The 14066-nt window shown below is 33.7% G+C and overlaps 3 protein-coding genes across 18 annotated transcripts; 2 read left to right on the top strand and 1 right to left on the bottom strand.

Moving 5' to 3' along the window:
* The first annotated feature begins 814 nt into the window (after positions 1–814).
* LOC100801420 (uncharacterized) lies at positions 815–4832 on the top strand. The gene is made up of 9 exons (XM_006585881.4): positions 815–955; positions 1313–1814; positions 2255–2288; positions 2432–2593; positions 3134–3223; positions 3675–3740; positions 3884–3975; positions 4057–4104; positions 4671–4832. Exons 2-9 carry the CDS (start codon positions 1444–1446, stop codon positions 4786–4788), a joined length of 981 nt encoding a protein of 326 aa, XP_006585944.1. The 5' UTR covers positions 815–955; positions 1313–1443; the 3' UTR covers positions 4789–4832.
* Positions 4833–5430: 598 nt separating this feature from the next.
* Positions 5431–8033, bottom strand: LOC100804789 (signal recognition particle receptor subunit beta). Its single transcript, XM_003531949.5, has 6 exons — positions 7765–8033; positions 7586–7668; positions 7252–7338; positions 6961–7109; positions 6688–6819; positions 5431–5757 (listed from the first exon to the last, which is right to left on the bottom strand). The coding sequence occupies exons 1-6, from the start codon at positions 7892–7894 to the stop codon at positions 5568–5570; spliced, it is 771 nt and encodes a 256-aa protein (XP_003531997.1). The 5' UTR covers positions 7895–8033; the 3' UTR covers positions 5431–5567.
* Positions 8034–8303: 270 nt separating this feature from the next.
* Positions 8304–13803, top strand: LOC102668613 (cell division control protein 48 homolog E). Of its 16 annotated transcripts, none has more exons than XM_041018490.1 (11): positions 8304–8609; positions 8737–8836; positions 9417–9502; positions 9708–9747; positions 9900–10141; positions 10219–10290; positions 10371–10475; positions 10572–11567; positions 12994–13123; positions 13237–13308; positions 13388–13803. In XM_041018490.1, exons 8-11 carry the CDS (start codon positions 11161–11163, stop codon positions 13706–13708), a joined length of 930 nt encoding a protein of 309 aa, XP_040874424.1. In that variant the 5' UTR covers positions 8304–8609; positions 8737–8836; positions 9417–9502; positions 9708–9747; positions 9900–10141; positions 10219–10290; positions 10371–10475; positions 10572–11160; the 3' UTR covers positions 13709–13803. The 16 variants fall into 16 exon arrangements, with proteins under 16 accessions (XP_040874424.1, XP_040874422.1, XP_040874419.1 ...); XM_041018488.1 differs by having other exon boundaries at positions 9900–10157; positions 10249–10290; XM_041018485.1 differs by having other exon boundaries at positions 9900–10290; positions 10572–10643; positions 11032–11567.
* Positions 13804–14066: the final 263 nt, after the last annotated feature.

The raw sequence follows: 14066 nt of genomic DNA, 5'->3' as shown, positions 1-14066 counted from the left end.
GCACACATGTTGATTTAAATGTGAAAATACAAATGTAAATGAATTAGCATATTGTGAATTATTTAAATTTTATTTGTTAAATAGTTGATTGAATTCTTAACTAAAGAAATATGTTCAAATTTGAATTTAGATTTAATACATTAGTGATTTGACCATGTATGTGTGTATAAGAATCCAATCGTAAAAAATAAAAATTTAGATAAGATATTGTATGGATAATAAAAACTTATTTACTAATATATACTATTACTTAATACATTATAATTCTATTTTATAAAAAACTTGTGTTTCCAAACAAAGTTAATAAAAGTAAATAAAAACTATGCACGCGATAAACAAACTTAATTCAAAATTGATGTTCTGAAGGAACCAAACTCAACTTTAATTTCATCTAAGCACTTTATTCTTTTCACTAGGACTTGCACGTTTACAGACCCCCGAGTGAAAGGCTAACAAAACTCAAATAAATGAATAGAAAAATAGAAAACAAGAATTTGACACATAACAACTAACACGCAATGGCAAAAAAAGATACAATACAAAGCTGAAGCGTGAAACTGAATTTGGTTTTAAAAAGAAGTAGGAAATAATAGTTATGTGAATATTGAAAACAAAAGCGTATATTGTTTTTGTCTTGTCTATTTCTCTTCCTCTGTTAAGTAACCCTGATCAGCCAACAAACCCAAAAAAACATATGCTCTTTTTAATATTATTATCAAATTCCTTGTGCCTGGGGTTATATTGTTCACACAACTTGATTCTTCTTTCTCTCTCTTTCACTCACATAAAAGCATAAAGCAAAGCATCTTCTGCCCTCTAAATTTTACTTGTCAATAGTGAGTGCTACACCTTTCTTTCTTCCCATCCGGAATCACCCCTATTTTATTTTATTTTTTTCTTTCTTCATTTGGATGAAGCAATGAACTTTTTGGACTTTGGGGTGAAGCAATCTCAAGTAAGGAATCTAGATTTCACTGGCTTCAAAAAATTGATCTGCAAGCTTGTTGTTATGTATCCGAACTTGGTGTATGCTCATTCTCTCCTCCCACTTGAGTTTCAAATTTCTCAACAATCATATCAAAATTCTACTTCGGTTATAATTGCATTAATTTGTGATGTAGCTAATAGTACATTCTTTTTCAAGCATGTGCTAGTGGTGACTAATTTCCTTTTTACAATCCTGGCTTCTTAGTTCCAATTTTCTGGATGCATATCTTGTATCTTCATTGATACATTTGCAATTTTTGCTGATCTTTGTGATGTGTTTATAGAATTTTTTCAAGTTTCTATCCATTTTATCCTTTTGTTGTAGTATTGTTATTGGAACTGAGGGCTATCATTGAAAAGGGTAGTCCAATGCATGATTCTCCCACCATTGTGCATAGTGTTTCAAGAAACACATCAAGAAGAAACATAAAATTCTAAAGCTAGCACACATAACTCATGAGTTTCTTCACAGAGTCCTCTAGCCATACATGGCAACCAACCATAACTTCAGACTCTACTACCCTAAGTTATTGGTTGAATTGGAGGTTCTTCTTCTGTGCACTATGGATTTTAGCCTCCATGGCTCTAGCATCTTTTTTAATATTCAAATATGAAGGATTCAACAAATCAAGATCGAATAGTGGAGAAAATCAGGGGGAGGAAGAAGCTGGATTGCTATATGAGGATGAAGCATGGAACACCTGTCTTAAAGGAATTGATCCTTCATGGCTCCTTATTTATAGAATAATTTGTTTTGTTGTGCTTTTGGCTTTGATCATTGCAAGTGTGGCTGCAGATGGAGCAGGCATATTTTACTTCTATACTCAGTAAGCTATACATTAATAAAGCGTATATGAATGCTCTATTATTCTTTGCATGTTCAATGATAAAATGCATTAAGAATATATATATATATATTGTTGAAAATAACAATAACTGTCATCCTTTTTGAAAAAATGGATTAGAAAAATTGTATTAATTTCTTTGTTAGGTGTTTCATTGCCACCTCAATTCTTAAGCTAAAGACTTTGTATAATTTTTTTAATATTATTTTTAGATATAGTTTTAGGATTTTTAAAGAACAGTTTCATGATATCTTGCATTTATTGGGGTATTATTTTTTAATACTCGTGGCATAAAAGATGAATAAGGCAGAAAAGGGTCAAATTATTGCTTTTTTAAGGAAATGATTGATTGTTTCAATAAACCATTGTCTTTGTAAAAATTCTAATCGTAATATTGTTTCTTTTTTTATTGTGCTTAACAGATGGACCTTTACATTGGTCACTATTTACTTTGGGGTAAGGCTTTACATTTCCAACTCTTATACATTGTAGTAAAAAAATTAGTATGAAAATATGAAAATGCACTATATCATTTTTTCTTTTTTTTATAATATCTTATGTGATTGTCTTGTTTTTTTTAATCTCGATTTCACTTTCAGTTTGGATCATATTTCTCTTTATATGGATGTTCCCTAAAACAAAATAAATATGGGAGCAGCACGGTCAATGGCACTTCTTTAGATCCAGAACTAGGCACTTATATAGTTGATGCTCGGAAAACAGCTGGTTTATGGGGTTACATTTTTCAAATAATTTTTCAGGTAATTCTTGTTGTTATTTTTTTTTTACTGGAATTCTTTTTGTTATTTCATCGCTGTAGATTTTTCTTTTTTTTTCATGGATATTTTAAACTTGATGACGAATGGTAAAAATATATTATAAGAGAATTTAGCATTAATGATATTAAATTTTATAAAAAAAAATTAATTGTCTGATGAATGTATCCACAGCCATTGGTAGTTTGTAAAATGCTGTGATTAAATAATTACACTAACAAGAAGTTCGTTATTACTTTATATCAAAAAAATATAATTATATAAATCTTTGGGTCAAGTTAGCAAAGTTTACACAACTTATATAGACGAACTCTACATAAGAATTCCTCGACTTTAAGATGTCTGCTTGTGTAATAATATGCATCTTGCTCTTTTTCTTAATATTAATGAAATGCTGTAATTAATTTATATTTTGGGTTTCATTGTGTGATTAACTTGTTTTAACAAGTGTAGGGTGTTTTCTATCAATCTCACGAGGTAATCTATCAATATAATTTATTTTTTTATTTTCTTTTAAATATATAGACTTGTGCAGGTGCTGTAGTGCTAACTGACTCTGTGTTCTGGTTCATCCTTTATCCATTTCTGATGTCCAAAGATTACAGTGTCGATTTTGTAAGTATCATCAACATTTATCCTTTTGACTAGGAAATTATACTCAGCATATAAAATATCATAAAAATGTTGCAGAGTATTTGACCTTTCCACCTAGTTTCATATTTGTAGAAAAAAAATAAAATAATTTGAGATTTGTATTGAATACCATTGTTACCAACAGATTCAGTGTTTCATGTTGCATGCAACTCATATCCTTGAAACCAACTGTATCATTTTCCCATAAATTTGAGGAAAAAAAAGTTCTCAAAATTATGTCTTTTATTAAAAATTTGCTTTCAGTTATTATATGTTTCACAATTAATTTTCTACAATATCAAAATCGCCACAAAATTTCTAAGATGACTGCAAATTTAAAACGCTGCTCTTAAGTAGTAGGTTGGTTCTTTTGCAATCCATAAGATGTTCTTCTTTCACCTGAAAATATTTGCTTTTTTTTTTCATTTCGCAGTTGATTTTTTGTATGCACTCAATTAATGCTCTTTTCCTCCTCGGTGACACATCATTGAATTGCATGGTGAGTTTGGGTTTTAGCAGTTTATGGTTTGTATATATGGTTTTAATTTGTATTATATCATTAAGTTCTTTTTTTTTAATCTTTTGACCTTGCAATAAGTTCAAAAATTCAAATTGACATTTTTTTATTCTTAACACGTGCAGAGATTTCCAATGTTTCGATTTGCATATTTTGTCTTGTGGACGTCTACTTTTGTCATTTTTCAGTGGATCATCCATGTTTGTGTTTCACTTTGGTAAAACTGTGTATCCCTTGTTTTATAATTTTTTTATACAACAGAGTGGTGCCTTTTATAATTTGATAACCTTTGTTACAGGTGGCCTTATCCTTTCCTTGATTTATCATCCTCGTATGCACCCTTATGGTATGTTCTTAAACCCTATATGTCACATTGTCACGATTGCTGAAATGATTGTATTCTCATTGCTTCATAAAGTTGAACATATTTAATATTTTTCCTTGATATATAGACCCATCTAAACTAAAAATCAACTTTATCAATGATTGGCACGTGCATATCCTTTTGGAAGTCAGCATATTATATTATATATTCAAGACACTGACAGATTGATTTTATATTTCAAAAGAATTTATAAGACTATGATCTTGTTTTATATTTTTTTTTAAAAGTTATTAAAAATTATTTTAGTTCAAATAAATCAATCTAAACACATTACATTTACAAAAGTAGTTGGTTCAAGTATAATAAGGCAAAATGAGAATTTTTTTATGAAATTTTGGTCAAGGTTTTCAAATATGACAATTTTAAAATAAACTTTGGAACAAGAAATCATTACGGTGTAACATTTCATGTTTTATTTAATGTGTTACTGGATACAAATGCAGCAACTGGATATGAAACTAATTTATTGCACAAGGTCTACTTTCAAATAATTATTATACGTATAATTTTCCCTATTGGACTTTCAGGTACTTGGCTGTGGCTTTGATGCACTTTCCATGCTACGGCGTCTTTGCTTTAATAGTAAGGATGAAACACTTGTGGTTATCAAAATCGTTTCCTGGTTCTTCCCGTTTTGTACGGTGACAACACTTTCCACGAAATTCACCTTTTACTTAACTTAGCATAAAGTGATTTTGAAGATCAGAATTAGATAACTCCAGTTGTTATGTAAATTCATCCCTTCCCCACTTAAAACATATTATGTGCATGTTTGATTTGAATTCTGTACCATGTCAAATTAGAAGCAGCTTTATATAGCTTCTCTTGTCTCAGTTTTTTTTTTTCATGTCAAATTGGAATTTTATGTAAAAGCTACTACTATTCGTTGCTTCAAGATTGACATGAATTTTATAAACTAATGCCAAACCAAACAAGCCTTTCGTCTTTATTTGAATTGATGCAAAAACATGATCATACACACATCTTTTACGCGATTCAAACACGTATTAATTACTATACTAGCTTAGGCATACAGCAAGCAAGCTGGTATTATCCGTGAGGCTTTAGAATCACACCAATCTGTAAATATCACTGTAAAAAGGATGAGCAGCAGCTAGATGCTTGCTTGCATCACAGGGCAACGGATGCTTTTCCACATCTTGCTAGTTACCTTGTGATTTTCATAAATTATGTTCATGGAGACTCAAAAATAACCAATCGAAAAATGAAGGCGGGTAAAAAGGAAACAGTTAGCCAAAAAGATCAGAAAGCAAAGTGAATAACAACTTAGGGGGGTAAATGAGCTCCTGGGGAAGTTTGAGAACCAATCAAGTAAATGCAAGTACCTATGCAATTTAGTTGAATCAATATAATCCAGTGTTCAATCATCTAAAAGAACTTTATTTTCCTTACAGAATATCTAGCTAAGGCTTCACATATTCTCTGATAAACTGTTCTAACTGAGAGATCTCCCCTGTAAGACCAGAAGCATCTTGAAGTCTAACTTTGTTAGGGCACTGGGTGAAAGAAAATGGTTCTCCAGGTACCCCAAGGTTGAACTCATTTGCAATGTCAGCTGGTGATATTGCACTTCTTGATTCCCGTAATTTGTCACTGTAAAAGGATAATAAAAGTCAGAACATTGTTGCAAGATAAAAAGAATAAACAGTCAGATTGAACAATACATACAGTTTTAAGATATTAACAACCGATCAGGTGTAAGGATAATAAGAGTCAAGTTCAGTGAGGAAGATGCTACAAGGACTAGTGTTAATAATAGAAACTAGAAAGTACTTCTTATACATGACCCGAGCAACAATAATAACATGAACATACGAATGTATAATAGTATATATAGGTATTAAACACACAAAGAACAACAATAACCAAACCTTATCCACCTAGGTGAGACTAGTTACATTTGTTAAACTTTGCTGTAGGGCTATTAGAAACCAAATTGCCAATCCATTTAGGGTCCATTTGTTTCAAAGTTTAGTAAAATTGATTTTAAAATAATTGATGTTGAAAGAACTACGGTTGAAAAAATTGATTTGTGTTTGGAAATGATACTTTAAAAGTGAGTTGGCAAGTACAGTAGAATCTCAAGTCAGCACCTAAAAACGAGTTTCTATCATCTTCTCTCCTAAATAGGCACTACTCCAACTTTCTCATTAATACCCTAATTGAACCTTTAATATGTTCACTCATTTACTTTAACATTCTCATCTCAGCTATGCTCTTTTTGGTCTCATTGGGTCATTAGTGGCAATTGGCAAACATTGACTCCTAAACAACCATTAATAGTCTAATAGCTGTTAGTAGAAACGATAGGCACTTTACGATCATAAATTAAGTATTCACACTACTGTGAGGTCTAGGGAGTATGGCGAATCAGATGTACACTTTACAAAGCAAACAACCTTACCATAACACCTAGGCTCACCCTCAGATAATCCAACAACACCCAACAATACTATGCAACAACAAAGAAATCAATGAACAATCAAACAAGCAGAGATAAAAGATTGAGTCTCAAAGCAATACATTTCCTTCCCCATCTGTTTGCCGATGAACTCCTTGGAATGAGCAGTGACTTTGTCCGTTTTGTTGCAGAGAATAAGTAACGGAATCTTCTTCCTCACGACACTTCCCTTGGTCAATATATCATACAGATACCTGATAACAAAATTAAACCGAGATATGCAAGAATTCAGTACCTCTTCTTCCTCAGCAACACAGGAAATGGTTAGTTACTCAATGCTCACACACATTTACACACACAATTCAACAAAACACTTGAAGCACAGAAGGAATTACTCTGAAGCAGCACGACAATTCGGTAAGAAGTCCACAGCATCAACAACAAACACAATGGCAGCAGCCTTGGGCAAGTACTCATCCAGCTTGGGCCGAAGCCGCGAATGTCCCGGAACATCAACAACACAAACAGGTTTCACCTTGCGCTTCTGCCAAAGCAAACACCAGACATTAGTATCATTTCCAGTTCAACAAACAATAACAAGAAAAACAACCACCCAGCCAATTCCAACGAATTTCACACTCTACTAAGAGGCAACTCAGGTAAGTAAGAAGAAGCATAAACGTTACCGGGACTGTTTCAGAATGAAGAAGGAAAGTGTCCTCGTTAGGTTCCATGGACGTAACGGTACCCTCGTGGATAGAACCATCCCTAAGCTACAAAAAAAAGTAAAGTATGAATTTAAATTTAAAGTTAACTGCAAAATTTTTTTATCATCATCACATTCGTACGGAGTATCCACCAGTTTTACCGATAACTAATCTTTACTAACTGTTCACCTTTACGTTTTTTTAGAGACCTTGCTTTAAAGAAATCGAGTCTAGTTTCACTGGGAGCAACGACTTGTTGATGGTGAGAGTGAGAGAAGTGGAAAATGAGAATGGAAGGAATTGATAAGCTTACTTGGTAGAAGAGGACAGTTTTGCCGGCGCCGGAGAGGCCAGTGAGAACAATGGTGTTGGACTTTGCGCGCTTCAAGAAGCGAACTGTGATGGGAGCAAAAAGAGGAGAGAGAGAGAGCGACCGAAATGTGATTATACGAATAAATAAATGTTGAAAAGAAAAGGGAAGCGATGACTAACTTGAGAGAAGGAGAACGGTGGTGAGGATAAGGACGGCGGCGACGGCGTAGAGCTGAATTGGGGGGACGGTGTGGACTGCGACGCGCCACCACCGGAGAAATTGTTGTTTCCATTGCTCCAAATGTTCCATGTGGTGTGCTTAGGGAAGGGAACACACGCAGCGCAGGAAACCTTCCCTTTCCTTCTGGTCTACTACTATAGTCTATAGATCTGCCTTGTCCCCTGTCTACGCGGTTGCCGTTTGAATTTCAAATTATACGCTAGAAAACGACACAAAAGGATATCGAATCCTTTCTTTCTTAAACAGTACCTACTAAGGACATGTTTGAATTTCATGTCAAAAATTATTTTTTAGAAATAAAACTAATTTTGTCAAAAATGAATCATAAATTCTTGCTTTTGTTTTTATTGATTAGATTTACATTGAAACAGGCCATATTTTTAACTTCATCCAAACATACATTAATTAGTATTTTTTTAATCTATCTTCTATACTAAGTCTTATAGATGAGATGTGTATGGAAAAGGCTATTGTATCTAATTTATTGGTTTTTTAGATATTTTCCTGTCACACTCTCATCTCTTTTGGTTGCTCCACGTAGTACTGTATGTGTCTTCTTTCTCTTAAAGCACTAAAACAGTTGGTGCCGGAGCAAGCAAAAAGTCATCCCTCAACTACGTGATTGCGTCATAGCTTCCCGTATTGTTCAAATTAGATTTTCCCTTTCTTCTTCTTCTTCTTCTTATTAATATCCTAACCCTAACCTTAGCTATTCGAATTCCACTCCTCTTCGCGAAATCATGGCGACGACTTTGGTGAGCTCCGCGGGTGGGATGCTTTACAGGTATATTTAGTCTAAACAGTAATGGGCTTATCCACAAATCAATTGGCAATTCCCTTCTTAAGGATGTGTTTTTTTTATAAAAAAAATCTGTCATGTTTTATAGCATCATCTATGTCATGTTTTATAGCATCATCCGCGTCCCTATCTCTCTCATCTCTCTTTCTCTCTCTTCGCCCGGAAAGTTGGACAATACCACCATCATAGCGCATCATCATCAGAATTCCAAGGTGGGTTTGCTTCATCTTTTACTATAGTTTCATGTTGCATGAGTAAAGGCCGTTATGTTCATGGTGGGTTTTAGTGCAACTGGGGCCGTTATGTTCATGGTGGGTTTTAGTGCAACTGGGACTATTAGGTGATTTTTTGTAAATTTGATCTTGCTGAGCTTGGATCTGGTGTTTTTTTTTTAAAATTTTAAATTAATAATTTTTTTCCCATTTGGGCATCTAAAAGTGTTTTGCTTTGACTTTGAAGCACTTCGCTTGGTGGGGTGTGTTCTCATTTTTCGTGAGTTGGGTTCTCATTCTAAAAGTGAATTTGATTTTTTTTTTCACTTTTGTTTTGACACACGTTGCTGATTTTTTGCTCACACGAGTTACTCCAACTCAAGGGTTTTTTTTTGGTCCTGCTACAGTTTTGTGATTTTGTTTTTCTTTCTCTATGGTATTCACTGTGTTCTTGTGATTGGATTTCACTTTGTGTTTAGGAGGGAGGTGGTGTTAGTATTGGTTTGTTCTATATTTGTTTCTGATTCTGTTTTGTACCTATTTACAAAATTCGTTGTTTTGTGCTTTGTTCTGTGTTCAGAGTGTCATGGGGGAACAAAAAGTTTTATTTTTGTTGATAGAGGGTTTTACTCGGTTGAAACGTTTCTGCTTCTGCTCGCCCTTAAGGTGATAATTTATTCTTCTTCTCTTATAAAACTACAAGTTAGAAGCATCTTCTGTGGTTTATGTGTTTGTTTTATGTTTTTTTCCTGTATGTTAGATCTGTTTTGGCTGCCTTTTGACATTTAAAAAAAAAAGACCCAGTAAGATATTGCAGTTAATAGAGCATGAACATGAATTTTAAATTAATAATTTTTCCCTCTTATTGCAGATTGCAGGTAATTAGAGGAAATAGTGTGGTCATTATTGAGGTACTTATCAATCCTTTTATTTTTAATTATGAAATTTTGCTATATAGTTTATTAATTTTATGTGTTTGATTTTTTTTTCAATAAAAAATTCTTGGTAGTGTTCTGTTTCATTTGAGTTCACTTTTTTTTAATTTTATTTTTTTGGATAAAAGATGATGTTGTCGAGAATGGAGGCTGGGAAGAAGGGTGGTGGAGTGAATGACAATGAGAAAAATGACATATATTGGTTTCCTGTGATCATTTGAAGGAATGTGTAGTCGTGAATCAATTGTGTTGTTGTTTGCTGGAAAGTGGTCACTCTGAGTTTTAGATGCTATTGTCCTTGCTGTGAAGCTATTTTATCTGGTCGTGATTGTATTTCAAGAACTCAAGGTCACCTTCCCCATGCTTGAAAGTAAGAATAAGGAAATGTAAGTGTATCACTTGCTTATTGTTTTTGGTTCCAAATAATATTTCTCTCTTAAGATACAGGTTGAGGATCTTGCCCGTTTGCAATTTCAGAAAACTCCTATCTATATTGATGTAGATGATGGGAGAACCAAGGTGATGTCTCCCCACTTTATCATAATATCTGCATTTTTTCCGTCATAGTTATCGTTATCATTACCCCTTCATGAATGCAGGTCACAAATGATTGATTGCTTCTGGGTTATCTTGTGGTTCCCTGTGCCAAGCGATTTATTGTTCTCTATTCCTTTTTGAAGAGACACCAGTCAAAAAAAGTGATGGTTTTTTTCTCTTCATGCAACTCACTCAAATTTATTTTTTCTCTTCATTTTCTCTTCGTGTTATTGTTGCTGCTGCGCTGGATTCAATTGTTTCAGGTTTGTGCTTTCGCCCCTGCTGTGCTGGATTCAATTGTCACATTTGGATTCGATTGTTTCAACCCCTTTCAGGTTTGCAGACACATCATGTAGTTATTTGTAGTTCTATGTTCCTCAGTTTTTAAAATACACCAGTGACAGGTAAGGAACCATGTTTTAGCTTTATGTGTGAGCTATAGAATTTTTCTTTTTAGGAAAAAGTGAGATATGCTTCAACTAAATAAAAACAAAAAATGATCCTTATCAAGTCACTTTATTGAATAGTAGTTTCAATGATTTAGTTTCCCTATAATTATACGTAGGGCATCCTGAGAAACAAACAAGCATGCCTCCAATCTATTCACTGTCTAGGAAAACTCCAATGAAAAAATTCTTCATTCTCTGTTCGATATACTCACTCTTCAATCCTTGTGTTTTGAACACTTCATACTTACTTCCATTACTATGATTTGGTGCATAGAAAGCCTCTAAATATGGCAGCCACAAGCACAGATAAGTTGGAGGCAGGAAAAGTGAAATCAAGGCATTTGATGATTCAAAGACTGGTGTCCAAGGACTGGTAGAAAATGGTGTAACAAAAGTTCCACTTATGTTCTATTGTGAAAACTCTAATCTCAATGATGGTGTAACCAATGCATCAAATTCAAAGATCAGCATCCCCATAATTGACCTCACAGGCATCCATGATGATCCTATTTTGAGAGATCATGTTGTGGGAAAAGTTAGATATGCATGTGAGAAGTGGGGCTTCTTTCAGGTTATAAATCATGGAATTCCAACTCAGGTTTTGGATGAGATGATCAAAGGAACTTGCAGGTTTCACCAACAAGATGCAAAGGTGAGGAAAGAGTACTACACTCACAAAGTAAGCCAAAAAGTTGCTTATCTTTCCAATTATACTCTTTTTGAAGACCCTTCTGCTGATTGGAGGGATACACTTGCATTTTCCTTGGCACCTCATCCACCCGAAGCTGAAGAATTTCCTGCAGTTTATAGGTTTGTGATAATAGTAATACTACTTTTATTATTGTCAGCACTTGCACATGTTAGGACTTAATAATGGTGGATAACTAATTTCTTGGGACAGTATCTAATTTGTGGTGAAATGATATCATTACATTGAAATTTTTGTTAAGGGAACATAGTATATCTGTTTCTATTTTTCTAAAATATCTTCCACAACTGAAATTTTTTATTATGTTGTAGAGTCTCGCATCATCTACTTCAATACTTCAGATGCAACTTATATACTGGATTTGTTGGATTTGATCATTTGGAAAAAAAACAATATGACCTTTGTTCAACTACTACCTTCATTCAATCATGTTCAGATGATTCTGTTTTGACTTTGGTTTGGTAGTTGTAAACTTTTGGCTCACTTTCATTGCACATGTTGCTTCAAAATGCTTGAAAAGGAAGATCTTAAGCCCCCGTTGGGAACATATTTTGAGTTTCAGACTGAAAGTTTTGAAGAATGGTTCCCATTTCATTTTTAAAAAAATTTGACACTTCATTCCCAACTTTTCCCGTGCATTCTTTTGTAGTAACATTAACACTTTCATTGCATGTTTCTTTAATTATTTGTCCCTATGTATTTTGCTTCAGTCCTATGAGGGAATAGCTTGGAGGGCTAAGAGGAAATGCAGGAAAACTTATTCTCCCAGATCAGTATATAGTTTAATAATATTTCACTGATTTTATATTTTTATATCTAGACATATTTATATTACAGGAATCTATAAATTTATTAATATTCTTGCAGGCATCTAAACAAATTTGTTACTCTTTATTTCACTGATTTTATATTTTTATATCTAGACAAATTTGTTGCTCCTTATATCACCTCTTATTTTTTTAATCTAATGGTTATAAAAAGTAATTCCTTGACAGCTAGGATTATCAAACAAATATACCTTTCCTTTCATAATTTTGCATACATATATAATAAAAATCTCATTTTTATTGGTGGGCTATCTTTGATCTGAGCATTTTACACTTATTGGTGGCTTTAGTTTCTCTACGTGGTCCTCGATAGATTTTTAGTTGTGCCTTTATGTGTCGATTATAGCCCCAAGCGGCATATGAGGTGGATATCCTTTGGTATATAGTTGAGGTTAATTTCATTGCCACTGCCTACAAATCGACCAAATAGCATTGACCCTGCATTGAAAAGGTCTGGTAGATTTGATAGTGAAATTGATATTGGTGTTCCTGATGAAGTTGGAAGACTTGAAGTCCTTCGCGTACATACCAAAAACATGAAGCTTTCAGATGCTGTAAATTCAGCATGCTTAACTTCCATTTCTGTTGGTGAATTTTTGTGATTTTTTCTTTATCATTTTTTGGTATGTCTAACTTACTATGGATATGTTGGTGCTGACCTTGCTGCCCTTTGCACTGAAGCTACTCTTCAATGCATCAGGGAGAAGATGGATGTCATTGATTTGGAAGATGAGAGTATTGATGCTGAAGTACTGAATTCTATGGCAGTTTCAAATGAGCATTTCCATACTGCTCTGGGAACAAGCAATCCATCTGCTTTACGAGAAATTGTTAGTAGTTTTTTTTTATTCTTTTTAATTCTTTTAAATTTAAATTATTATTTAGCTGGTGAGGCTTTCTGTCTTTGTTGTTCTTTCCCCTAATTAGCAATCTTTGTTGACAGGTTGTTGAGGTGCCTAATGTCAGCTGGGAGGATATTGGAGGCCTTGAGAATGTCAAGCGTGAGCTGCAAGAGGTCTGCTATTATTGGTTAAACGTTTTTACTTAGTTTTATATCAATTTAATCTGAAAGGATTTTGCATTTCTGTATGTAGACTGTTCAATATCCTGTGGAGCACCTAGAAAAATTTGAGAAGTTTGGTATGTCACCATTAAAAGGGGTTCTCTTCTATGGTCCTCCAGGATGTGGAAAAACTTTGTTGGCCAAAGCAATTGCTAATGAATGTCAAGCTAACTTCATCAGTGTAAGGGGCCCAGAATTGCTCACTATGTGGTTTGGTGAAAGTGAAGCCAATGTTCGAGAAATTTTTGACAAGGCCAAACAATCAGCTCCACGTGTCCTCTTCTTTGATGAGCTTGATTCCATTGCTACTCAGGTCTATTTTTGTACTTCGCATCCATGCAGGCCAGGTTGAATTAAATTATGTGGCTGGGTTGAAAGGAATTGTATGATTTTGTTGCCAAATCTGTAGATGATTTAAGGAGATAATGTTACACGGTGTTTTTCCTATGTCTAAGTTGGTTTTTTCTAGAAATGTTCTAAAGTATCATCAACGCATGTTGCGCGCACTTGGGAGGCTGAGACAAACTCATCAAAACATTGTATCTCAAGAGAATAGTGCACCACCATTTCCTTCTCTTTTTTTCAAGTCTTTAATTCACCTTAATAATTGAAATGGCAAATAATATAAAATAATGTTAAAATACAAACTAAATTAAAAGTTACAGATACAATAAAAGGATGAGGAAAGTAAAATGAAAAAAAAAATCTCA

This window comes from Glycine max, chromosome 8 (genome assembly GCF_000004515.6).
Source record: "Glycine max cultivar Williams 82 chromosome 8, Glycine_max_v4.0, whole genome shotgun sequence".
Lineage (NCBI taxonomy): Eukaryota > Viridiplantae > Streptophyta > Magnoliopsida > Fabales > Fabaceae > Glycine > Glycine max.
The sequence above is the reverse complement of the archived record's forward strand: the minus strand, read 5'-3'. Positions and strand labels throughout refer to the sequence as shown.